This window comes from Eumetopias jubatus, unplaced genomic scaffold (assembly GCF_037043125.1).
Source record: "Eumetopias jubatus isolate StellerSeaLion01/CBP00866 unplaced genomic scaffold, mEumJub1_p1.0 scaffold_1, whole genome shotgun sequence".
Lineage (NCBI taxonomy): Eukaryota > Metazoa > Chordata > Mammalia > Carnivora > Otariidae > Eumetopias > Eumetopias jubatus.
In genome coordinates, this window is record NW_028274807.1 from 217803893 (window position 1) to 217829874 (window position 25982).

The 25982-nt window shown below is 59.0% G+C and overlaps 1 protein-coding gene across 3 annotated transcripts; it reads right to left on the reverse strand.

The window, feature by feature from the left end:
* Positions 1–406: 406 nt before the first annotated feature.
* Positions 407–17140, reverse strand: PWWP3A (PWWP domain containing 3A, DNA repair factor). 3 transcript variants are annotated; one of them, XM_088018471.1, is made up of 14 exons: positions 17100–17140; positions 16454–16581; positions 15813–15898; positions 14671–14741; positions 12393–13229; positions 11162–11263; positions 9384–9454; positions 7901–7977; positions 7332–7392; positions 5403–5478; positions 4978–5028; positions 4105–4541; positions 2355–2443; positions 407–722 (listed from the first exon to the last, which is right to left on the reverse strand). In XM_088018471.1, the coding sequence occupies exons 2-14, from the start codon at positions 16508–16510 to the stop codon at positions 668–670; spliced, it is 2070 nt and encodes a 689-aa protein (XP_087874597.1). In that variant the 5' UTR covers positions 16511–16581; positions 17100–17140; the 3' UTR covers positions 407–667. The 3 variants fall into 3 exon arrangements, with proteins under 3 accessions (XP_087874597.1, XP_087874599.1, XP_027981902.1); XM_088018473.1 differs by having other exon boundaries at positions 12399–13229; positions 17100–17139; XM_028126101.2 differs by lacking the exons at positions 16454–16581; positions 17100–17140 and adding an exon at positions 16037–16441.
* Positions 17141–25982: the final 8842 nt, after the last annotated feature.

A 25982-nucleotide genomic window follows, 5' to 3' on the forward strand; every position in this document is an offset into this window, starting at 1 on the left:
CGTGCTGGGAACCCTCCGGCACCAGGGTGACCCACCAGCTGCCTCCTTTTCTGGGCCTGGGCAGGAACGTGAGCCCGGCCTCCAGGCAAAGGCCTTGCTCCTGCAGGAGCCGGTCCCCACCGCCACCCCACGGCCGCACACACAGTGACTGAGGTGGCCACGGGTGGGGGGTCCTGCCCTCCGGGGAGACCGCGCTCAGCACTGGTCCAGATGCGGCCACACGTGAACATCCACACGGGACCAGGGGGTGGGTGGGAAGCGGTCGCTGGAGGGTCCCGCCGCACGTGTTCTCCGGCATGGGGAAGGTCAGCAGAGCTGAAACGCGAGGAAACGAGTGCGGCACCGTGGCCTCAAGAGGAGGGAAACGCGGAAACACACGCGTGTTCTGGAGGAATGCATTCACAGAGGCTTTCTTAAAACTCCTGTTTAATATTGGATACAATGCTTTTTAACATAAAAAAACAGATGTGCACCTTTTATTAAACAATACAGTCACAAGTAATGATATGCAATAAAATAAAACACATTTTCGTTTCAAAATCAGGAACTCTACCTTCCACAAAAGCCAGGAAAGGAGCACCCACAGATGAGAAGGAGCACATTCCGGGCCCCCGTCCTGCAGACTGCACTCGCCCCAGCCACGGGACCCGCGGCGGCCCCTCCAGCATCAGCACCGCTGACTCCTCTCTTCTAGGAGCTGGTTATCAAATATTTCTTTTTCCCTTCAGAAAGCAAAAGGAGAGAACCTCATTTAGTAATTCATCTTGTCTTAGAATATGAAACAGACAAGTCCGTGCTTCGTGAGGACAGAGTCTCCGTGTGGGGAGATGGGACCTTCTGGAGACGGAGGGTGGGGGTGGCCGCAGGGCCATGCGAGTGTGCCTCATGCCACTGAGCTGCGCACTTAGAGACGATTACGATAGGACATTTTACATCATGTGCATTTTACCACAATTTATAAAAAAAATTTAACAACTTTTTAAGGAGTGTGAACTTTCAAATCGTCCTCATTAAGCGACTCCTTGACGATAAGAATTACATTAACGGGTGTTTGGGGCACCCCCCTCCCCAGCGTTGACGACAGTAACAAAGAACACAGACTGGGACAGCAGATAGCTCAGGCGAACACGAGGCCACTTGGCGGGTACCCCCAACACGTCACCACAAGCTGAGGGCAGGGGCCGGCCGGCTGGCACTCAATTAGAGGCCAGGTCCCTGGAGTCCAGAGCAGGTGGCCCGTGCCATCATTGGCACAGCCATCATGCCCACAGGGCACCCGACGCGTCCATGGCTGGTCAAGAGCAGCGGCAGTGCGTGAAGACAGACAATCGTCCTCACAGGCACAGGCCAGCCCCTCGGACGTGGAGGAGGAAATCGCTGGTGGGGAGACAGGTACCGGCTCCGACCCTGCTCCCCCAACACTATTCTGTACTTGTGTCGAGGGCACCGCACTGGACCACCCAGATCCAGGGACAGAAACACCAAGTCTCCCTGCTGCCAAGGCCCCTCATGCTCTACTGACCCATCTGGGCCAACACTCCTGCACACAGAGCCAGACGGGCTCTTCTGTGGCCAGCTTGGCAGCCGGCCGCCCCACCCCAAGGCCTGGCCTCCCGGCATGCCGCGGGGCACCCCCGGGGACGGAGTGCGGCCTCCTGGGAGCCGTCTTCGCTGTCCGGCGTCCGTGACAGTGGGCCTGGGCGGCCCTGGACAGAGACCCTGGCCTGTGACTCTAGTTGAGTCTTCAGCCTGTCACTGCCACGCGGGCCCAGCCTGTTCCCAGCAAGCCTGGCAGCAAGCCCAGAGACGGGATTAGGGGCTCTGGGGCCAAAAATCCCAGGGCGGCTAACCTCACCAACGGAAGAGAAACATCTTGATCACGGCATTCTTCTGACCAGCTAGGAAAGGCCCGGGCGACTGCTGCCGTGTAATCTTACTGTGTTTTTTCAAACGGCCACTGCACTGGGGCAAGGGGAGAAAGCTTGAAATGCAAACAGGAGCCCATGCGAAACGCAATTAGGCACAGCAGGCCCGGCACGCGCCCAGGGAGCAGCCCCGGTGGACTGCCTGGGGGCTGTGGCACAGGCCGGGCTGGGGGCCAGCTCCACCTGCTCAGACCGGCTCAGGGACGCGCCTGAGGACAACGTCCACTGCTGGCTTCACTGGGTCCCTCTGACAACTCCTGGCCAAGGGCTAATGTGCACTTCCAACCGTAGGCACTTCATTCACCTGGCGGACACCTGGACCAGCGTGTCGGCAAGAGGGGCCTTGAGCCCCAGCCACCAGCACGAGGGAGCGTGAGCCCTTCTAGACACACTTCTGCTGGTTGGGGAGCAGCGCCCTGAGCAGCCTACCGGTAGCTGAGGGACGGTCCTCTGAGGTACTTCTCCTCAGCCGTCTTGTAATCCACAGCATCCACTGCCGCGATGGCGCAGATGATGGCCTGCAAGAGGACAGAGGGCGCTCAGCCGCAGGCTGCGGGCCCGTGCCGCCCGTGGAGCGGGAGGGGTGCACGTGGGGCCCGGTGCAGCTTCCGAACAGCCTCCACAAACACGCACGGATCCGTGAGATCTCTGCAGCGACACTCCCGCATCACGTGAAGGACACGGTCTTTTGGACGAGACACGAGAGTTCGTGTCACTAAAGGCAGAGAATGAGGCAGGACCAAAACCAACAAACCCATCTGTGAAAATTTGTAAGTTTACTGTTCAAACAACAGGAAAAAATAACAGCGATCATCCAAGCACACGGCGTGTCTGACGTTGAGAAATCCTTCTCCGTTTCTTTAGAAGAAATAGCAGAACAGTGGTTACAAGAAAAGTATTTTATTTTTTTATTTTTTATTTATTTTTTTTAAAGATTTTATTTATTTATTTGAGAGAGAGAATGAGAGATAGAGAGCACGAGAGGGGAGAGGGTCAGAGGGAGAAGCAGACTCCCCGCCGAGCAGGGAGCCCGATGCGGGACTCGATCCCGCGACTCCAGGATCCTGACCTGAGCCGAGGGCAGTCGCTTAGCCAACTGAGCCACCCAGGCGCCCCGAAAAGTGTTTTATTTTTTTAGAAAGTATTCATTTGAGGGGGAGGAGGGGCAGAGGGAGAGGAAGCAGCAGACTCCCCGAGGAGCAGGGAGCACAATGCGGGGCTCCATCCCAGGACCCCGGGATCATGACCTGAGCCGAAGGCAGATGCTTCACCGACAGTGGCCCAGGCGCCCCTGGAAACTGTTTTTAAAGAGCCTGTGTGGGGCGCGTGGCCGGCTCGGTTGGGAGCGCTTGCGACTCTTGGTCCCACGCTGGGGATAGAGATTACTTAAAAATAAAATCCTAAAAATCGAACAAACAGAGCCTTTATGGTCTAGAACAGGGCTCCCCCAACCCCCCTGGGCACTGCTGACATCGGGAAGGTCACTCTCGGGGAGGCACCCAGGCACTGTGGGGGTCCAGCGTCATCCTGACACCTCCCCCCATGAGAACCACAGCCGTCTCCACACGGGGACCAGAACCACCCCTTCCTTAAAGACACACACTGGAGTACTTAAGCATAAAAAAAAGTTTGGGGAACCCCCCCATAGTTACTTGCAGGGAGGGAGCTAGAGGTACAAACAGAGCGAAGTCACTGTTCCAACTGGGTGTTGGGCACACAGCTCCCTGACGCTATTTTCACTTCGTACGTATTTGAAAGCTTCCAGGTATAAAGCTAAAAATCTTTGAGCTTGGCAACTTTTCCCACACATGCTCACACGTGCCCAGCAGAGCCCCCTCTGACCTTCAAAACGAGTGTGCTCCTGCCCAGCCAAACCCCAGCGGGCGCGTCCAGGACAATTACAGCTCCCTTCCACAAGCAACGTCTACTCTGGAAACGCGTTCATGTGCACAGGGGGATAAAGCACGTGGCTCTCATCCCCTGGCACTGGCCATGGGGTCTACACATCGTCCCAGGGTGGGCACCGGGCTCCATGCTGTTGTGGCCTCCTGGGCAGACTTCTGGAGAATGCCATCCCAACACCAAATCCCAGCCCCGCGTGGCTGGTAGTCCGGTTCCTGGGCCGTGGCCACAGACCCCCCACCCGTCAGCGTGCACGAGGGCCCTGGCATCCACTCACTTCAGGCAGAAGAACGTCCAGGATGAAGCGGATCCGGTCGCCGTTGACCCGCGCCAGCGTCCTGCTGCCCATCTCCTGGTACACCCCCTGTAAGTACTTCACCACCAGGTCCAGCTGCTCCTCGTCCTCCAGGTACGTCTCCACGCATGTCATGTACTGACCCGAATTCAGAAACGTCTTCAGCCACCGCGACGGCTTCCTGTTCTTCAGGATGGCCCGCAGGTGGCCCTCGGCGCCCCTCGCTTTCACGATGTACTCCACCAGCTTCTGGTTGGCCCGGTCCCGGGCAGCCCGGGACCGGTCAGGGAGGACCTTCCTGTAGGGCCGCCTCCTCCCCTGGGGGCCCCCCGCCACAGGTTCCTCGGGGTCCCCCGTGCTCAACTGCGGGAACCTGGTCCCCAAGACGTCCTGCTGGATGGACTTGCGGACGGGATAACCTGCAGACGAACGACACGTCCGTGGGACCGCCGGCCTGTGTGGCACGGCTCCCTCCTCCTCCCTTCACTGTGCTGTCTGGGGGCTCTGCGGGAGAGGCCCCCCCCCCCGGGGCCCCCAGGCACAACCGCCCCGGTCCCAAGGGCTCCTCCTCTGATGGGACCCGTCTCTTCCCAGCTCAGCCCGATGCCAGCGTAGCCCCAATGAGCAGAGCCCCTGGGGTACGGTGGGACTCTCCGTTCACCCCAAACTCGGGCACCAGGGAAGGCAGGAGGAGAGGCCAGGTGCCCGGTGGACAACGGGGGCAGGCGGCTGTTCCTGGCAATCTAGGGTCAGGCTCGGGACAGGGCGCAGCCTCCACCCAGACGCATCCCCTCCCGAGCTTCAGACACAGAAGACGGCTGCTTCACGCCTCTGAAGAGGAGTCGGCGGGCTTACTTATATCGGCGGCGTAATACTCCAGGAAAGAGCCCGCGAAAGAACCACAGCCTGCAGAGGCGGCAGAACAAGAGCCACATCATACCATCAGAGGCAGCGCTCGGGAGCAGCCCGAGGGACACGGGGTCAGCCCTGCCCGGACCCCAACACCAGCGCTGCCGGCAGGGTGCCACCGCCCCGGGGGCACCCAGAAAGGCTACCGTCTGAAGATTCCCAACGGCCAGACGTCGGGTGGACAGAGACCAACTCTCTGATTCAGAGCAAACCCCGCATTCCATTCACACCCAGGCTTCGCCCCGTGTCTGCCCACCTGCCCTCGTTGGGCACAAGACTGCCATGGCCCCAGGCCGGGCAGCCATAGGAAACAGGCCTGCACTCTGCCCCCAGCTCAGTCCCTTTGTCCAAGGGCGTGCAGGCCCACGTACCAAGCCGGACCCTGTAGTCGGTGATCAGGGAGACGCACCAGCCAATGGCCTGGTCGAAGTCCTCCTTGGCTTCGTTCTGCAACGAGACCCAGGCAGCAGCTTCAGCAGGAGACCACAGGCGCTCTGCCACCCCTCTCTGTGTCCGCAGCTCCCGCATCCACAATGCAGAGCCAGCAGATGCCCCCGCGCAGGGCTGCTGAGGCCGCATGGGGAAACACACACGGAGGCCCAGGTCTGGGGCCAGGGCTGCTCAGGAAGTGGGTCATGGGAGAGCTGAGCACTCTGGGAGAGGAGAGCTGGGGGCTCTAAGCAGAGGAAGGTGCCAAGCACCCCAACATGCGGCTGATGTCGCCCAAACGAGATTTGACAGTCGTACAAATCCTTTTAAGAGTCGTCCCTGCACCCTTGGCTTAGAATGGTGTCGGCTCAGTCGGGAGGAAGGACACTTAGCCACCCGTGGGGATGCTCACCGAGGCCTCAAGGTCCTTATTTGCAAACCGAGGACAATGCCCCCCCACCCCCACGAGGACGCCTGAGCTGGGACGATGGCCCACTACCCGAGGTCCACGTCCTGTTACCGCCATCTCAGCCTGGCCCTCTCCCCACGGCTGCCGCACGTAGCAGGCGTGAGAAGGGACAGCAGGTGGTGCTGCTCCTTGCTCAGGAAAGCAGAGCTCAAGACCACGACCGCGACACCAGGGCCGGTCCATCAACACAGCCCGCGACAGTCCAAACTAGCTCCAGGAGGCTGTGCTCCTGCCACCTATACAGCCCCTCCGTGACCCCGTGCACCCCACTTCACAAGCGGGCCTGGCTTTGCTCTGGGAGCAGGAAGATGGGCAACAGGCATCGTCTCAGCGTCTGGATTACATGAGGCCATGCATCGTCTTTGCCACAAAACACAAGTCTGCGTTTGCGGTACATAGACCTCAAAGCAAGATTCCTGCTCCCCTTTTTGACACTGCCCCCCATTTTGGGAAAACTATCTGGATCCCCGAGAGTGGCCCTGGGATCAGAGCTGGCCCCTGGCCTGGAAGGTGGGGCACCCGGCTCCCCGCACTCGTGGGCTTATGCTTCAGGGAGTGTGGAAGCTCCTGAGGCCGTGGCCGGCCCTCTTCCAGAACCGGGCCCCGCCAACGGGCACCCTGACGGAGACTGGGCGCCCAGAGAAGGCCACTCTCAGAAGCTGTGGTGACCACACTCACCACAGGAAGGAGCACGACTACGTCGCGGGGACACACACGAGTGGAAGGAAGAGAAGGCTGGGGTCCGGTGTGGGCGCTCCCCTTCCCAACCCCCGCCCCCACCGCAGCCTGGGCTGCCTGCACTCAGGGGGACAGCGAAGGGCAGAAGGCTCCCCGGGGCCTCCCCTCCGAGCTCCCTGGCAGTCCACGCAGACAGGAAGCCTGGGACATGGAGCCAGGAACCTGCTCACCAGGCTGGGACAGGAACCGCACTGGGGTGGGGGGGGCTGACGGACCCCCCCCCCTCAGCTGGGTTTGTGTTGGGGTAGCTGGTGTCACACACACAGCACCGCAGGGCGGACAGACTGTGTGTGGAACGGATAAGTGCCTCACGGCTCGTGGGCTCGGTGTACAATCAAGAACTGATGATAACACTTTGTGGGGCTCAGCCACTGGCAAGGCCAGGAAGCCCCGTGGGGCGCCACCACAGCCGAGCCCTCGAGCCCCCCACGCACACGCGCAGGGACAGCCTCTGAACCAACGCCTGCGTCAGGACGCTGGCCTCGCACCCGGGCACACCGTCCTCTTTGCTGGACAACGGGGGGACGGCCAGCAACCTCCCAGGGCGGTGGTGGTCCCCGCCAGAACGGCCAGAGCTGGGCCCAGCAGACCACCGTCACACGGGAGCGCACTGCTCCCCATGCACGGCGGCTGCTTCCGGGGCACGAGAGCACAGTCCGCCTACCAGAAGCGCCTGTTTCTCTTTGCAGTCAAAGTGCTTCAGTCTCTTGAGAGATACCGTGATCCTGGAAGCAGAGAGACGAAAGTTAACAGGGAGCTCCATCTCCTGAGTCAGGACAACAGTTCCCTCTCCTCCGATGGAACTAGCGGGGACCGTGGGGGCCCCCTCCAGCACCAGCTGCCCAAGGAAGCCCCAGACGCAGGCCCTAGGGGACGTGGCTGGGGCCGCCATGCAGGACGCTCACCCCCCGGCCACCCGTGGGAGGTGGAGGCAGGGTCGCTGCCCACAGCACCTGCAACGACTGGAGTATAGTTTGTGGGGAACGGGCAGGATCGGCCAAGTGTCTAACTGGCTGCCCTTCAAAGCCGGCAATCAGAGCTTGGGACACCGGACTGTCTGAGCAGTCCCTTTCAACACAGCTTCCATCTGGATTCATCTTCTGGGGAGCTGGAGTGCAGGGGCATGAGACCATCCCAGCCCTGGACCCCAGCCCCCTCCCCACCATCCTGGCACCCCCGAGCCGGCAGGCCTTCACCCAGGAAGCATTTGCAGAGAGCAGACAGCTGGGTTACCCTCTCCCTTTGGGGTCCATGTGCCCCTCGATAAAGAGCACACTGGCTTTCTTATCTCTTCGCCGGACACTCTTGACCTGTTGGCAAATCCAAGAAAATAAAGCATCAAGAACCCAAAAGAGGCCATGGGTTTGAATTACCTTCCTGACCTCTTTTAACCATGCAGGTTGGCACATGGCTGGCGTGTGACAAGGAACGCCGCTGGCCGGGGGGACCAAGGCCAAGCCCCCAGTCGGAGGCTCAGACACCACCCCGTCTGCTGCATGCACTACTCAGTGCTCACAGATGAGCAGGACCAGGCAGCACTTTGCTCTGTTCTCCTAACACAAAGACCCAAGCCTACACTACCTGCCACCTCTGCAGACGGCCACACGATTCTCTCCTGACTCAGCAGGACAGGCTCATTCTCGTTTTCGGGATGAGCAAAGTGAGCTCAGGCGGGTTGGGACCTGCTGAGGACACAGAGGTGGTGGTGCCTCCTCCCTGCCCAGTGCCTGTCTGTGTCCCCAGCTCAGCCGTAAACCAAGAGCTCACCCCAGGAACCTGTGACCTTGGAGATCCATGACCCAGCAAGGTCCCCAGGGACCTGGTGAAAATGAGGAGAGGTCCAGGAAAAGGGTACCAGTTGCGTGGGGGGGGGGGGGGGCGTCACACGAGCGTCTGCCACAAAGCAAATATTGAAGAGAGGCCGAGGGGCCCTGATAAACGACCCCCAACAATGGTGCAGAGACACTGCGTGGAGACCCCCCATTTCATCTGCATATCTGTTCAAGCTCCCCTTCTGCCCAGCAAACGCTGCACGGATGTCAACCCTACTGTTCCTACAACCGGTCCACCCCACGCACGGAGACCATGCTGCCCGCTGGAGGTCAGCCTCACAGCAACAACAGGAGTGTCTCCAGCTCCTGCAAACACCTTTCCAGGTTCAACGTCACCGTTTCTCACTACAAGTTAAAGCCCTAGAGCTGGAGCCGTCGGAATGCCGTCTACACTGGACGGGGAGGAAGGACACCGGATAAAGGCGGGGGAGCCGGCATGCTGCCCTGACCTAAAAAGTAAACGCACACCCTGCACCGTCCAGGCTCAGCGCACGGAGAAAGCAGAGCCAGGAATTTCACTGCGCTGAGGCCCATCCACCGCATATGCACAGCCGATCTGTACCCTGAAATCTGAGCAATTTAAAAGCTCCAAACGAGAAACTCTCAAGCGCACGGCATTTGAAATCAGCAAGTTGCCGATTTTTTTACGCAGCTTTTCAGGTTTTCCTGAGCCTGCTCGGTCAAGACTGGACCCAGGACCCTCACGCTCAACTGTGCCAAAATGATCATGTTCCCCTTACTCAGGTAACCATCTCCAGCAACCCTGCTTAGATTCGTTAAGGCCATCGGCTTCTCCCAATAAAGAAATCTCCAGAGGTCCAGCCGACATGAATGGGGGGCAAGGGAGAAGCGGGGGGTTTCAGCGGGGTGCCCCCAATGCTTACCACTGCTGGCCAGAAGGGGTATTTCTGGTGTTTAAGCCAGACCAGCATTCCTACTTCAAATGAGCGTGGTTCTAAAATTAGAAAGATAAAGAGATAAACAGTAAGAGCCACATCAGGCACCAAATGCAACTGAAAAAAAAATGCGTCTGTTGGAGGTCGCTTAAACCTGATGCTCCAACTCTCGTCAGAGATCCCCACGGTTTGCAAGGTAGTCTCACAACAATGCCTGAGTGCAGGGGACGCACGCGCTGCTGAGCGGGGACAAGCTGGGGCCGACTCTGTACCGCCTTGGCTGCTACTCTGTAATCTCAAATTATTCCAGATTCAAACATCTTTTTAAAAAGAGTGTGGCTCAGAAACCCCAACAAAAGCAGCAAATCCCTAGGAAGCTCATCAGTCTGAAAAACTGAGCTTTATCTTCAAAGGGAGAAAAAAAATGAACCAAAATCATCATCCAGTGACCACACAATTACCTCTAAACAAAATTTAACAAGACTTCCAACCAAACACAAAACTCCAGAACGGAAAATGTAAATGTTGAAACAGTGAGGTAAGGAAAGCTTGCAGACGCGAGAGGCGGCCAAGCGCAGCCACGAGGCAAGGTCTGCGGGCAGGCAAAGGGCTGTCATCCAACTGGCGAGAAGCGTTTGGTTTTTAAGAGAACCGTCAGGGCCCCGGGAGGACAAATAGGTCTCGGGAAACACCCAGACAGACATCAGGCTGCGGGGGGCTGGGGACAAGACAAAATCAAACAGAAGCCAAAACCAGGGGGTTTCTCTGGGCTGTGGTGACCTGGCCCCCTGCTGGCAGCAGTGGATGAAAATGGCCTTCTGGAAGAATCTGAAAGAATCTGGAAGAAGGTGCGTGGTCCCTACTCTGGCCGAGTTCCGCTCCCAGGAGCGAAGCTGACAGAGCTCTTTCCCAGAGGCACACACCAGGCACAGCTTAGCCCCCAGGCGTGGAACCATCTAGGCACCTGAGGGTGGGGGTAGGGCTTGGTAAGGAACAAGCGTGGCTGCGAAGAGTCGTCAGAAGACCACGAGCAAGCGTAAGGTGTGTCTGAATTACCATCAGCACAGATAGGGAGAAGCGCACTGCGGCGTGGCCGACAGGAGCCGAGTCCAAGGGCATGCCCTGCCCGCCGCGCCGGTGTTCGCCTCCCCAGGCGCAGGGTGTCGCCCTTGGAGTAGAGGTTCCCCCCCGCCCCCCTCCACGTATTATTTTTCCAACATCTCGTGAATCTATAGTTCCTTCATAACGAGAAGGCTAAAAAACACCAGGATACGTTAAAACTAACGAATGGATAAATCTAAAAACGAAATTCATTCTAAATGATTTACTCCACAGAACAGACTAAACTGCTGTTGGTTGTCGGTTTGGGATCTTGGGTCTCTATTTCAGGTCCTTCCACAAAGAAGGCCAAGGGCACGCATCTGCGCCTGTTTGCTCCGGTGCGGCCAGCACATGCGGTGGGAGGGGGTCCCGGGGCCCCCGCTGCCTCGGGCCAGAGACCCTGCCTCTCTGGACAGAAAGCAATCGCTGTCCCCAAAGGCCTAGGAGGCAGCGCCAGGCCACACCCGCACGGTGGCGACGGGACCCGGCTGCCCACGGAGCGGACACAAAGGAGAGATGTGCTGGCAGGGTCGCCCTCTTCCCTTAGGACCGCCGCAGAAAACACGCTCTCGGCACGCCGCCGGCGCAGGAGCAACAGCAGCCTCCTCCGCCCGGGGGCTCAGCGTGAGCGGAAGCGCGCTCTCCGGCTGCTTCCCCGGACTCACCGTGGTACAAAAGGATTCTGGGGGGCTCCTCGTCGTCATCCTCTTCCTCCAGGACGGGATGAAGGGGACTGAAGTCGACTGACGCTCCGGAAGACTGACGGTCTGCCAACGATGTCAGATTACACTGTCACTGTCAGCGTCTCAGGGACTCAGCCCCAGACACACATTTCGTGATACGTGACCGTCCACGCAAACGTAAGCGCTCCCACGCGGCCAGACGCAAGGTGGGTACTCTGACTAAGGCACACTCACAGGAAACAAACGAGAGACGGCATGGGGGAGGGCGGCCTCCGCGCCTCAACGAGGGGCAGGCACACAAGCAGCAACCTAAGCAGACTGAGGGCCTGGCCGGGGAGACCGTCCCTCCAGGGCCCAGGCAGGCGGGCAGACGCAGGGACAGGCTGCGGCTCACCTCCCTGCCACCTCGGACGAGCCGCACACCAAGTTTAAACACATGACGCTTAAACTCAAGGCAGAAACCCGAGTACGTGTGTCGCCAGGGAGTGTGGAGGCACGGAAGCCCAGAGAAAATAACAGTTCTCAATCAGCGGCTCAAAAACAAGACGGGACACCGCCATGTTCAAAGGAAACGAGCCACTGCGTGACACGGCCGCCACACAAAAGTACGTCTCCACAGGAATTGTGAACAAGTCAGGAGCCTTCTGAGTGAGTTCTTCACTTCTGAGATTCCTTCCCGTTCAGGGGGAGTGCGCTGCACTCCCGTGCATCTGTCAGAGCCCAGCCCCAGGGCTGCACTCCCGGGGTGCAGCCGCAGCCTTCCTGCAGCCACCAGGCTCACCTCCGTGCCCCCTGCCCTCTCCCGTTCAGAACAAAAGACACAAGTCAGAATTACAACCCAGTGGGAGACATAGACAGAAAGGAATCGGGCAATATCGGCTCTGCTTCTGTTTTGATACGACCTCATTAAGATCAGGTTAAAAAACACACAAGTGAGGGGTGTCTGTGTGGCTCAGTCGTTAAGCGTCTGCCTTCGGCTCAGGTCATGATCCACGGTCCTGGGATGGAGCCCCGCATCAGACTCCCTGCTCCGCGGGGAGTCTGCTTCTCCCTCTCCCACTCCCCCTGCTTGTGTTCCCTCTCTGGCTATGTCAAATAAATAAATAAAATCTTAAAAAAAAAAAAAAAACCCACACAGGTGCCTGACCCGCATCGGCCCCTAGGAGAACCCAGATCCGCCCTCTGCCAGCACAAGACCTTATCGGCCACAGACCTTTACCTTCCTCCACCAGGATGCGAGGATTTCTTGTCTCCTCCGGGGAAGCATGGGGGCCAGGCAGGCTGAGTTTGGCAGTGCTGCGCAAAGTCATGCATCCCCTAGGCCTCTGCCTGGGCACTGCCCCTGGCTCCAGCTGTGGGGTGGGCAGCCTCTGGCTGCCTTCTGGGTGCAGACGCTTGGCAGGGCGGCCTCGGGCATCTGGGCAGGCGGGGCGCCCCGGGGTCGGGAGCACAGTGGGGCCACGCAGAGGCAAACCCGGGTCTCGCCCTTTGGCCCACAGACCCCCCTCCCTAAAGTTGGGAGGTGAGCCGGGGGCTGGAGGTCTGCTGTCTTTTTCACCATCTCCCTCTGAGAGTGAAGGTACTCTCCGACACAAGCTAGGCTCCTGTGCTAAATTTCTTCCCCTTTTACTCAGGGTCGTCTGCTTTCTGCAGCACGTTCTTGATCCACCGGCGTCCTGAGAACCCCCTCTGGCTGAGGGGACCACCAAGGCCCGTGCACTTTCACTTTTCCCGAGCTCCTTCTTGTGGTCTTTGCACTTGGGGTCCTTTCTACAAGAGGGTGAACCCGACAGCCTTGGGTGTACACATTCCCTCCTCTGAGGTCCAGAACTGCTCAGCACGTCTTCCTGGAGACCAGAAGAGCTGGGGTCACAGAGCGAGGAGGCCAGTTCCATGGGCTTCTCTCCTGAAGACAGAGCAGTTCTTTCTTCCCTTGAAGAGCTTTCTTGAGGCAAACTGGTTCTTTGGTTCAAAACATCCAGAGCCACTCGAAGCGAGCGTCTGTAGGCCAGCTCCTCCAGGGGTTCAGCAGGAACCTTGTTCTGGGAGGCTGTAGGGGTGAGAAGCACACAAAGCCTGTGACGCCCAGGTGCCTGGCACTGCCGTCAGAGCATGGCCACTGAGGGCTGACACGGGCTGTCACACCTGAAGAGGGGGGACGGACCCTGCTCAGCTCCGTCTTTCCCAGAGCAGGACAAGGCCACAGAACGACAGCTATTGTTCGGGGCCACAGGGCTCTGCTTTTCCAAAAACAAACTGACTGACCCCAACCTGATTGGGTTACAGGGATAAATCCCTCCAGGTCACAAAAAAAATACTGCCAGCAAAACGTACTCAGACACTTCCCACATCTTCCCAGCCTCACAGTTTCAACTTCAATCAGGCTCAATAAAAACCCTCGCCAACTCCATAAAGAACTCTGCCGGCAACGTGTTCTTGGGTGGCGGTGGGGGTGAGGGGCAGCCCATGAAAGGGACCCATTGTGGGCTGGTGGATTTTCCGTGCTTCCGTACGAGGGCGTTTCCAAGCCGGAAAAGAGCATCACGGACCGGGAGGTTTCAGCCTGACCTCCTCGCTGCTCCAGTTGTATTTATTCATTCCGACCCACAGATACAGCACCATTCATGTGAACGAGGTGACGGATACAGTATCGCAACTCGGCGGGCACGACCCCTCCCGCAGAGTCTCTTCCCGGGTTACTCGTAAAGGCTCCTACAGACCCCCAGCCCCCACATGACCCGGGCAAACGAAGAGCGTCCAGGAGGCGGTGGCTGACGCTGCCTAAGGTGTGCCGGGTGGATGCCGCTTTGAACCAAAGCGGTTCTTCCAAACGCAGACGAAAACGGATCCTACTTTATACACACCACTGGAAGGATTCCTGGTCAATCTTTCCATAAGGCTCACAGCGCTTGGTACAGGGGGTGTGCACCCCCCACTCTGAGGCGGCAGAAAACACTTCTGCTTAGGTTTGCCGAGCTGCCAGCAGGCAAGCGCACCATCAGCCCCAGCACCGTGGGGCTCGGGCCCTCCCTCCCACCAGGAAAGGCAAAGGGGGTGGGTGTCGGCGAGGAGAGTCCCGGCAGACCATGGGCACCCAACAGCGACGCTGGTCACACAGTCCTTTCTCCCTGGAGCTTGGCTGTGGAATTTAAATACACACACCCCTGCTCTCAAAGCCCGGGCAGGGAATGAACCAGCATCGAAACCAGTTTGAGTCTTACTGTGGGATGGGGGTGGTGGGGAAGGAAGCATCTTGCCCCATCTCCTCATGGAGGCAAATGCACACCGTAGGCCATGGATGTGACCAGCAGATCTCAATGCCCACGGCAGGCCACACTGGGAGTCAAGAACAGGATTGATTCTGGGGTAAATTCTACAAAGGTTTAAGAAATCAGATCCATTTCCTCCTTCTCCTTGGCTCAGGGTTACCTGGGGGGCAGGGTCTTTCCTCTCCCACACAGTCTCTTTGTTATTTAGAGATGTGTTCTCACCCAGGGAGGAGGCGATCCGTTCGATGTGGGCCGTCTTCAGGATTTCCACATCTGTGCTTCTCACCTCAATCCTGCAGGGACAGAAACACCCGTTATCCGTTACCAGCCAAGGCCACGAAAACATTTTCAAATGTGTTTTTCCTTAGATGACAAAAAAATTCGATTTCTTCCTTCTCAACCTTCCACTTAAACCAAAGTCACAGCCAACTAGGAATTCATGTGCCTGAGGTGAGAGGCAGCAAAGACCCTAGTGAATTTTTTTTTTCTTTTAAGACAGAAAAGGTCGGCCGGATTTAAGAGTAAAAATGAATTCAAATTGTGATTTTTATGAGGCAAATCCTACTTTCAAATGCACAAATAACTCCTTTGTTAGATTTTCAGAGTAGACTGTAATGTCACAAAAGACTGTTTACAGCCCAGCAGGTGTGTTTTAGTTTAAAAGGATGTGCTTTCCTTTTAAACTCGAGTATTCAATTACCTTCCGAGCCGCAGGGAAAGTGTGAGCTGGGGACTAAGCAAGCTTAGGAGGCCGCTCTGAAGAGGGATGGGGACCTGGGGAAGCTGTAACTGGAGCTGAGGAGGTTTTCTTTCTGAATTGGGAATTCTTCCCTTAGACACAGCAATACCACAATCATACGTGATCTGGGCCTTTTAATCATCCTGGGTAATATGTTTTCCCATCTCCGGATAATCAAGAGCAAAAGAGTAACGTGCTTCCACATAGTATGTGCCTACTGAATGCTAAACAGTAGCTTCTAAATGGATGGACAGGCTGAAACATCAAACAGTTCAAAACTGATGGGCCTGTCACACAAGTTTGAGAAAAAGACACAAATCTGCAGGAAGGAATCATCCCTACGAGAACCCCAACAAGAGTTTCCCTTGTGTATAATTTATATTTATTCGACTTCTCTGCCCATCTCTCACACAGTGGACCTCATGTGGATCTTCAATTTACAGACGAACATGAAAAAAAAAAGTGTTTTCCTCTTAAGATTACAAGCACAAGTCCTTTACAGTAACTGAAAAATAAACCCTGAAGAGTAGACTTCACCTTTGGGGGGGGGGGGGCGGGCGGGAGGTGCAGTATCAGAAATCCCATTCAGAAAAAAGTAATATTTAACAAACCCACAACACTTAACTTTTCATCTAGGGAGAGGATTTGAACACTTAGAAAAAATTCCTTTTTTCTCTTATTTTTTGTTGACATCTCAGTTCTGGCCAACACCTATGATGAAGAAAAAAAAAAAAAAAACCGTCATTACCAAGATGCAAGCAACAGTGACCACAAAGGAACGCTAACGTGTAGATGCAAACGCAGCAACTTCATTCTTTGAAGGCGTTCGGCCCGGGACGTCAGCAATACCCTGTCTCATCCTGGGCCTTCGCGGGCGAGGGAAACCAAGGAACGTCCGGGGTGAGTGGCAGACGCAGGCAGGGAGCCGGGTCTCGGCCTTGCAGTCGGGCACTCTCCGGGGCCTGCTGCTGGAAAGTCTCCCCAGGGCACTGCCCTCATTTACTAGCACGGGGCTCCCCTCCAGACATCCCCTCGAGGGACGCGCTGCCTTACACGCCTTTCTAAAGCTCAGTCGGCTCGTTTCTTCCTAACTGTAGGGAAAAGACCCTCCCGGAAGGGAAACCCCGTCAGGCGGGGAACGAGGACGGCCGCCCGCTCGCCTCCGTTTCTTCGCCCCAGGACCTCCCAGGTCCGCCCCGATGGAGATTTTACTCGTCACCCCTGGGCCCTGCGCAGGCCCCGGGACCACAGACCGAAGGCTGTCACCTTGGCAGGCCACAGTCGCTTCTCCCATCTGCACAGGACATACTGGACGTCCGTCATGACTCGGACTCCTGTGGCAAGTGGGAACGACTGGGCACCGCCGGGCGCGGGCAGCTCCGACGCGGGGCGCCCTGCAACACAAGCGGCACAGCGGTTCCGGAGCCGTGCGCGGGCGGCTGGGCCGCGGCGGGCACCGAGGCGCCGCCCGGCCCGGCGCCCGCGCTCCCGCCGACGACGGGCAAACGGCTCCCGAACAGCCCGTCCCCGCGCCCGAGGCCCGCCCCGCCCCGCGCTCACTCCCCTCCCCGCGCGGGGCCTCGGCCGCGCAGCCCAGGGGAGCGCGCCTGCCGTGGCGGCGGCGCTCAGCGCACGGGGACAGCTGCACGGCTGTCCTGCCGGGCCGGCCGCCCACGGGCACCGCCGCGGGAGGGTCCGGGCCCGGCCCGGGCTCGGGGGGCGGCCGGGGGGCGGCGGAGAGGACGCACGCGGCAGGGCGGGGCCGCGGCGAGCCGGGCAGGGCGCGCACGCGGCGCGGGACGGCTCGAGCCCCCGGGGGCCCTCCTCTCGGGGTCCGCCCCTCCCCCCAGGCCCGGCGCGGCTGCCCCAGGCCCCGCCGGCCGACCCGCGGGACGCAGCCCGCAGGGCTCACCGGGCGCCCGGCCTCCGCAGCGCGGCGTCCCCGAGCCCGGCGCGGAGGACGAGGAGGCCGCGGCGGCCCAACGGCGTCAGCACCCGCGCCTTCCCAGCCGCCGCCCGCGCCCGCGCCCGCGCTCACCGCCGCCGCCGCCGCCGCCGCCGCCCCCCCCCCCGCGGGCTAGGGGCGGGGCCAACCGCGCGGCGCAGCCAAGCCCTACCCCCGCCGCCGGCCAATGGGGCGCGCGAGTCCGCCCCGGGACCCGCCCCTTCCGCCCGGGCGGGCGTGCGCGCGGCTGACTGATAGGCGCCGGGCGCGCGGGCGGTTGATTGACGGGCGCTGGGAGAACGGCGCGAAGCCGAGGGGCGACGGCGGGCCGCGACGACAGGCGGCCTCCGCCCGGGCCGGCCCCGCTCTCTTTGTGAGCCCGCCTCCGGGCGCCGCGGCCGGGCGAAGGAGCCCACGCCGCCTCCCCGCCCCCCCCACGGCCCGAGAGAACCTTCCAGAGCCTTCCAGAACCTTCACGTTCCTGAGGCGCCACGTGCTGCTGCGGTGCCCTCGGCGGAGGCACTGAGCGCGGCCCGGGAAGGAGGTACCAGCGCGTGGGCCGAGCTCCGGGGTCGCGTCGCCTCTTTTCAGCCTAATCCCCCGGCGGCGGCCAGGCGTGGGCCTCAGCAGGCGGGTGCAGGCCCGGCTTGGGGCCGGGGGTCGGCCGGGGCGTGGGGGAGCGGGCGCCCGCGGCGGCGGGCGGGAGGATGGAGGAACTGCGGGAGCGGGGGCGCCGACGCCCGGGGGCGGAGGGGGCGGGGAGGTCTGATGCCCGCGGGGGGGCGGCGGGGGGGCGGACACCAGGGGAGAGGAGGGGCGGGGGCGCGGGGGGCGCGGGGCTGACGCCCGGGTGAGGAGGGGCGGGGGAGAAGGGGCAGGGGAGCGGTGGGGCTGACGCCCGGGGCGGGGGCTGAGGAGGGGGTCGACGCCCGCGGTGAGGAGGGGCAGGGGGCGGGGGGGCGCGGGGCCTGTGCCTGGGAGGTGGGGGAGCAGGGACTGAGACGGGGGGGGCCGGGACGGCGGCAGGAGGGCCCGGGGGCTGATGCCCGGAGGGCGGGGGGCCGGGGGGCGCGGGGGCTGCTGCGGGGGGACGGGGGTCCCGGGGGCCCGGGGGCTGGTGCCCGGAGGGCGGGGGGCCGGGGGGCGCGGGGGCTGCTGCGGGGGGACGGGGGGCCCGGGGGCCCGGGGGCTGGTGCCCGGAGGGCGGGGGGCCGGGGGGCGCGGGGGCTGCTGCGGGGGGACGGGGGGCCCGGGGGCTGATGCCCGGAGGGCGGGGGGGCGGGGGTGGGGCCGACTCGTGGACGTTGGCGCCCAGGGCGGGCGGGGGGAGGGCCGCTGACGCCCGTAGGTGGGGGGGAGGGGGCGGAGCTGACGCCCTGGGAAAGCGGGGGCGGGAGAGCAGGCCCGGCGCTGCGAGCTGCGCCCGCCTGCGGGTGTCGGCGGTGCCCGCGGCTCTGGGCCTGGGCACGGTGCCCGCTGAGGTCCCCCTGGGGCCCTGCTCGGGGAGTGGGATGGACTCAGACGGCGCTGGAGTCAGAGTTCGGAGGCGGGTTTGCAGAACGCGGGTTCAGCGCTGGTTTGGACCGACTCGCCCTCGGGGTGTGTGTGAGTTTGGACGTTGGCTGCCGTCGTCATGGTTACCGGCGGCGGAAGCAGCCCGGCCTGGCCCTCCGCACGCAGGGCTGCGGGGGAGCGCGAACGGGCAGCTTGACCTCGTCCGCCCCCCCGCCGGGCCTTCGGGCGGTCGGAGCCCCAGCCCCGCAGCCTCCCCTCCGTCCGGTGTGCCCCGAGACCGGTCCCGTACGCCGCGCGCAGACTCGAGTCCCCCGAGGTTGCAGCAGCGCAGACCCGCTTGGCTGCGAGCCGACGGAGCCCCTCCTAGAGGCGCTCGCGGGCCGGGGGTGGTTCAGCCTGGACTGGTTCCCAGAAGGGGGTGTCTTGTTAAAGGCTGTTCTCTTGGCAGTTGTGCCGGTCCTTCCGCAGCGGAGCCTTTCGCGCAGCTGCGCGTCTCGGGGTCTGGGATGGTCAGCAAGCATTTGAGGGCGTGCCGTGCTGAGGACAGTGGCCCGCGGGGAGCTCAGTCTGAGGGAGAAGACGGGTCGAGTGGTGACAGCAACGTCCCAGCGCTTTACACTACCCAGCCTCGTTTAGCGCAGGAACCGCAGAAGGCCGGGGTCTGATTACTCCGTTATTTTGGTTACAACAGCGCAAAGTCTGTTAGCCAAACGCTTCCTGCGTCCTGCAGCCTGACCTGGCTTCAGCCTGGTGCTGCCCGTGCTCCCTAGCAGTCCCGTGTGTGCTGGCTTCAGCTGGAGGGTCCGCTGGCGCGGGGGGCTGGTGCCTCTGCCCGTGCGCTCCGGGCTTCTCCGCCCTCCGTGGAGTCGTGGGGTCGCTGCACGCGCTTGCTCCAACAGCGTCGCCGGCTTCTGACTTGGCTGCTCAAGGTTCCCAAGAGCACAACCCATTTTACAGGCGAGGAAACCCACAGAGAAGAAGGTTGACTCATTTGTCCAAAGCAGAGCTGAGATTTTATTTTTAAGATTTGTTATTTATTCCAGGAAGACAGCATGGGGGGGGGGGGGACGGTAGAGGGAGAAGCAGACTCCCCGCTGAGCAGGGAGCCAGACTGACTCTAGGCTCCATCCCAGGCCCTTGGGATCATGCATGACCTGAGCTGAAGGCAGGTGCTTCACTGACTGAGCCACCCAGGTGCCCCTAGAACTGAGATTTGATAGGAAAGTAGCTCCAAAGCTCCATGAAATACTGATAAAGCTAATACAGGAGAAGTTCAGGAAACCAAGAGAGTAACAGACAATTTTGTTTGTGGTCAGGGGTGGAGGGGATCGTGGAAATGACATTTAGCCTGAAATCCTGATGTCTGAATGGCCTGGGGACTGGGGGAGAGTGTTCAGAGCTTAGGGGCCATGCAAAGGTCCTGGGGTGGTGGAAGGTCCTACTTGTAAGAGAAAGTAAGTGATGCCTAGTGAGGCTAAGAACAAGGGTCAGGGAAGCAGAGGGAGCTCCTCAGGCTTAGGTGTGTTTTTGGTTTTGTTTCTAATTTATTTTATAATAATTACAAATCCACAGAAGTTTGCAGAAGTAGTCCAGAGAGGAACCTTGTACCTGTTCCTCCATTTCCCCCTGTGGTTGTATCCTGTATATCTGTAATACAATATCACAACCAGGACCCTGAGATGATAAAGTGGTGTGTGGAGCTCTGAGCCATTGTATGATGCATAGATTTGTGTACCCACCACCCTAGTCAAGACACAGGACCTTCCCCTAGCCACAGAGATCTCCCTCCAGCTGCCCCGACAGACCCCCACAGGCGCCCCACTGCCATCCCTCGTCCCTGGGCACCGCAAGTCTGTTCTCCATGTCTCATTCCCTGTGAATGCTCTAAATGCAACCATACAGCACATAACCTTTGGAGACCTCTTCTCACTCAGCACAGTACTCCGGAGAGGCATTCAAACTCTCCCGTGTGTTAGGAGTTCTTCCTTTTTGTCTTGAGTAGTGTTCCATGCGGTGCACGTGCCGGATAATCTCCCTCTTTTAAGGTCCCTGCTGTTAACCGTACGTATACATAGTTTCCAGGGATCAGAGTGTGGACATCGTCCCCATCTATCCCACAGGATCAAGGAGTGGAGGGCATGATCTAGACGCTGGCACGCCACGTCTGCCCTGTGTTCCCAGATTCAAGCACACCCATACAGCTGCAGGCAGGCCAGGAAAGTTGTCTCCGTTCTAGGAGCCACTTGCCCCATCGTAAGGGAGGTTCGCGGAGGAGAAGGGACATCTGAGGACAGCTAGCAAACCCTCATTGGAGCCTGTCCGCATTTCAACCCAGGGGTGGTTGAGAGGATTCACCAGGCCCTTGCCTGTGAGTGTCTTGTAGGCTGCCTGGCACCCCACAGCTGGGGCCCTGGTGGGCACAGAGCAGTTAATATCAGGGAGGCAGGTGCTGTGGGGTGGACAGAAGACGTGCTCCTTGGGCACGTCGCCTCCGCCTCAGTTTACCCACTGTGAATTAGGGGAGACTGCATTGGGTATCTCCCCTGTGATCCTGCTGCCTCTTACCTGTAGTCACAGTGGTAGAGAAGGCTGGTTTGTCTTGTTCCCCACCCAGCCTGGGGGAGAAGCCTGGCCTTCCCTCCAGTGTTTGGGGGGCCTGGAGCCTTGGAGTGCAGTCCAGGATTGAGTGACTGAGTGAGTGATCAAGTGGGCAGATGCGTCCCTGTGGGGCCGCCCAGTGGACTGTGCCAGGAAGCCCCACGTAGACCAGAGCAGAGTCTGTGGCACTCAGGACCCTTATCTCCGTAGCATGTAAAATAGAGGGAAGGCTGCATCTGTGACTCTGGGGGGCTGAGAAGAAACCCCAAAGAGAAAGGCCCCCACACATCCTAGGCCTCTCCTGCCTAGACCTAGGTAGCAGCAGCCCCACGGTGAGTGAGCTCTTCTCTTACCTGCCTCCTGTGGGCTGCTCCTGGCCCACGCTGTCGCCCCTCTGTGTCTTTGATGGTGTGGCAGGCAGAACCCTAAGATAGTCCCCAGTGGCTCACGACCTTGTGTCATGCCCTCCCCTTGAGTGTGAGTAGAATTTGCAGTGTGATGGGTGTCACATCTCTGATTATATGTTTTATGTGGAGGTGAAAGGATTTTCTGGATGGAATTAAGGTCCTTTAATCAGTTGACTTTTAGGGGCGCCTGAGTGGCTCAGTAGGTTATGCGTCTGCCTTCGGCTCAGGTCATGATCCCGGGGTCCTGGGATCAAGCCCCACATCAGGCTCCCTGCTCAGCGGGGAGCCTGCTTCTCCCTCTCCCTCTGCTGCCCCCCGTGCTCGTGCTCTGTCTCTGTCAAATAAATAGAATCTTTAAAAAGAAAATCAGTTGATCTTTAGTTAATGAAAAAGGAGATTATTTTGGTGGGCCTGACCTAATCTGGGGAGCCCTTTAGAAGAGGGACTGGGGGTCCTCCTGAGGTCAGAGGGACTCTCCTGTGTCCGTGGAAAAGCAGGACACTGCAAGGTATGCAGCAGCCCGGAAGGAATTGTGCCAACAGCCCTGTGAGCTTGGAAGGGGCCCCGCCTCCCTCAGGGCAGCACAGGCCCAGCCAACCCCTGGACCGCCACCGCAGAGACCCTGAGCAGAACACCCAGCCCTGTGTTCCCCGGGCTCCCGACCCACAGAAACTTGCAGATGAGCGTTGTTTTAAGCCTCTAAGTTTGTGACCAGTTACACGTTGCAGTAGAAGACAGATGGCGTTCCTCCGTCCGCCATGGTGGAGTTCCCAAGCTCCCTCTCCTGCCTTCCTCGCTTGTTGTTTCCGTGGTCTCCCTGGCCACCTCCAGAGGCCCAGGTCAAGGTTCAGCTGCTTCAGGGAACCCTCCCTGGGAGCCCGCAGCCGGCCTGTACCTACGACGTGGTGGTCACTGGTGGGGTTCCTGTCTGTTCCGTTCTTCCTCCTGACACGTGGCACAGGGGGACTCGCACTTGCTGCCCCCGCCAGCGCGGGCATGGCTGTGGCACACGGGTGCCAGCGGGAGAAACGTGAGCAGGGCACTGTGGCCAGCGAGCGTTTGCCCTCCTCCTCCGCTTCCTGCTTGCCCCAGGAGCCGGTTCTGCTCTGGGTGCTGGCTGCCCCCCACCCCCTCCGCCCTGGCCAGGCCCAAGAACAAGGAGGGTGGTGACACAGTTGAGCCCCACCGACCATAGTGGATGACTGGGGTAGGAGTTTCTTTAGCTGCCATAACGAAACAGTGTCATCTGGTGCCTTAAAACAATAGTTATTTATGATCTTGTGCTTTTGGGGAAGTCGGAGATCCAGGCATAGGCAGAACTGGTTCCCTCAGGGGCTCTGAGGGAGCGGCAGTCCCACGTCTGTCTCCCGGCTCCTGGGGGCTCTGGCAGTCCGCCTCCGTCTTCACATGGACTCCTTCCCTCCCTTGTGTCCCTGTCTCCCTTTGTTTAAAAAGATCATCTATTTATTTATCTGACAGAGGCACCGCGAGAGAGGGAACACAAGCAGGGGGAGTGGGAGAGGGAGAAGCAGAGAGCAGGGAGCCCGATGCGGGGCTCGATCCCAGGACCCTGGGATCATGACCTGAGCCGAAAGCAGATGCTTAACGATGGAGCCCCCCGGACGCCCCGTCTCTCTTTATAAGGACACCAGTCACTGGAGTTAGGGCCCACCCTACTCCGTTATAATCTCCTTAGTTTCAGCAAAGACCCTATTCATGAGGTTCTGAGGTTCTCGGTGGACGTGAATTTGGGGGGGGACAGTATTCAACGCACTCCCCGTAGCAGGTGAGAGAAATGAACCTTTGTTGTTTACAGACTCTTGAGCCGCAGGGTGTTTGTTATATCGCGTAGTGTCGCTGATTTACACTGTAATGTAATTATTTGTCTGCATACTTGTTTTCACCTGGACACTGACCTCCTGCCAATGGGAGGTGGCCTATCATTCGTTATTGTACTGTACAGGTTGGAGAAGAATTAGTTTTACCAGCTGACACCAGAACATACTTTAGAGAGGCAGGTGGGCTTGTTTAGGAGAATACCTTAATTAGTACTGGGGACCGGTCAGGGCAGCCCTTACGATGTGAGGTGAAAGGGTGCACAGAGAAGCCGCTAAGCTTCCCAGCAGAAGGAGATTGCCACCATTTGAGAGGAGAGGGAGAGGAGGGGCTGCCTGAGGTCGGTGGAGAAGGCAGAGCCTGTGGACGTCACGGCACCCAGCAGCACCCCATCCGGGGGCCCTGTGCTGCAGAACAGGAGTTGGCCACACCCTCCCTGAGCTGGGGCTGCTCGGCTGAAGCAGAGGACAAGCTGCCAGCCAGTGGCACGCTGTGCGGTCCACCGAGAGCTCAGTGTGGACAAGGGGACTGGAAGGTGCGTGCAGGGTGCCGCGGAGACCACGCTCCCGGTTACAGCAGCCCTAGCCCTGAGCTCCTCATGCTGCCAAGGCCCAGAGTGTTGACCCAGCCACAGGGCTGTGCTGGCGCTGGCCGCCGGGTGGGTGCAGGGCAGTCCCGGAGGAGGCCATGGCCGGCACTCCATCGTGATCCTGAGTTTTGATGGGTTACCTTGGGCCTGCATTACCTCTGGCATGGTTTTTAGAAAAAGGTGACCGAAGAAGTAAAGTATTTTAAAACCACCTATGTTATGCTTCCCTGATGTGGGACTGGCTCCCTCCAGGCTGCTGGACTGACTGCTGTGTACCCCTTCCCAGCAGGCTGCCCCACCATCAGCGGTCCTGTGGGCCTGTCCGTGGCTTTGCTGACAGCTGTGAAGAAGCCGTAGGCCCCGCTTCGCAGCCCTGACCCCAGTCGTGGCACTGACGGGCTCTCATGCCCCAGCCTCTCCTCGGTAGTGCTGCCATTTACGGCCTTCCTGGGCACCACGGAGGCTTGAGCAGCATCCCTAGTCCCCACCCACTTGATGCCAGGAGCGCCCCTGGTCATGTCAGCCACAGACATCCTCGGACGTTGCCCAGTGTGCCCTGCGGGCAGGGTCCCCCGGATGAGGTCCATGGCCACAGACTAATTGCATCCCTGCCATCATTCCTGGAGGTAGCCTCGAATGGGTCAGCTTACGCCCTGGGATATCCTCGGGACAAGCTTGGCCCTTGCACCCAGTATGGGCTCACTGCCTGGTGTGTGAAGAAATGAAAGAAAAGACAGCCCTGACAGCACGAGGCTTTCTCCTCCAGAACTTCCTGCTGCCCATCAGGACTTCCCTTTGGGTGGTGGGCCACTGTGGGAGGAAGGAGAAGCCCCATCTTTGTCCTTCACCTCTCCTGGCGTGCTGAATCTGATTTTGGCCGTTTGCATTTAGCACGTCCGAGGTTCTTCCCCACAGGGCTCCTGACCTGGTGCGGTCCAGAGGGGCTGTCCTTTGGCATGTGCCCAGGATTAACAAATCAAGATGAAATGTGGACGGGACAGCTTGGGGTGCCTGGCGGGAGTTTCTGCACAGAGCATAGATCATATGTCTATTACTTTTTTAGGGCTGTTGTAACAAAGTACTACAAACAGAAATTTACTGTCTCCTAGTTAGGGAAACCAAAAATCCAAACTGAAGGTGTCACAGGGCCATGCTCCCTCTGGAGGCTCCTGGGGAACATCCTTCTTGCCTCTTCCAGCCTCTCATGGCCTTGGAATCTCTCGGTTTATGGATGCAGTCTTTTCTCTGTGTGTCTGTGTCCAAATTCCCTTCATCTTATAAGCACACTGCTCGTTGGATCTAGGTCCATTCCGATCCAGTATGACCTCATCTTAACTACTAACGTCTACAAAGACCCTATTTCCCAGTAAGGCCCCAGTCACGAGTTCCTGAGTGTTAGGACTTCAGCATAACCTTGGGAGACACATTCAACCCATAAAAACATCACACTTAACAAGTTCCTCACCATGTCACCTGTGCTCAGTGCTGTGAGCAGCAGTCTTACACATTACCATTTGCCAGGTGAAATACGGGATTAAATTATTAGGTATACATTAGGTGTAGATTATGGGGTACATGTTATATATGTAGAAAATGCTCGTTAGATACGTTACTAACATACAGTTGATCATTTAGTCAGGTTAACCATTAACATCCTAAAAATATATGTCATATATATAAATTTCAGTGATAACTGGGTGTTCTGTATTTTTATTTGGTAAATCTGGCAACCCTGTTTAATAATTGGATTTATAGACTTTTCTCCAAAGGGGCAAATGGAACTTCTAGGAACATAATATTGATTTTCCTATTTCTGCAAGAACCTTTGGTTTGTAGCAGTTGGAGTCTTGTCTTGAATAACGGGGATGCTTTCAACAGTGTGTGTATGAGTGTGTACAGAAGCCT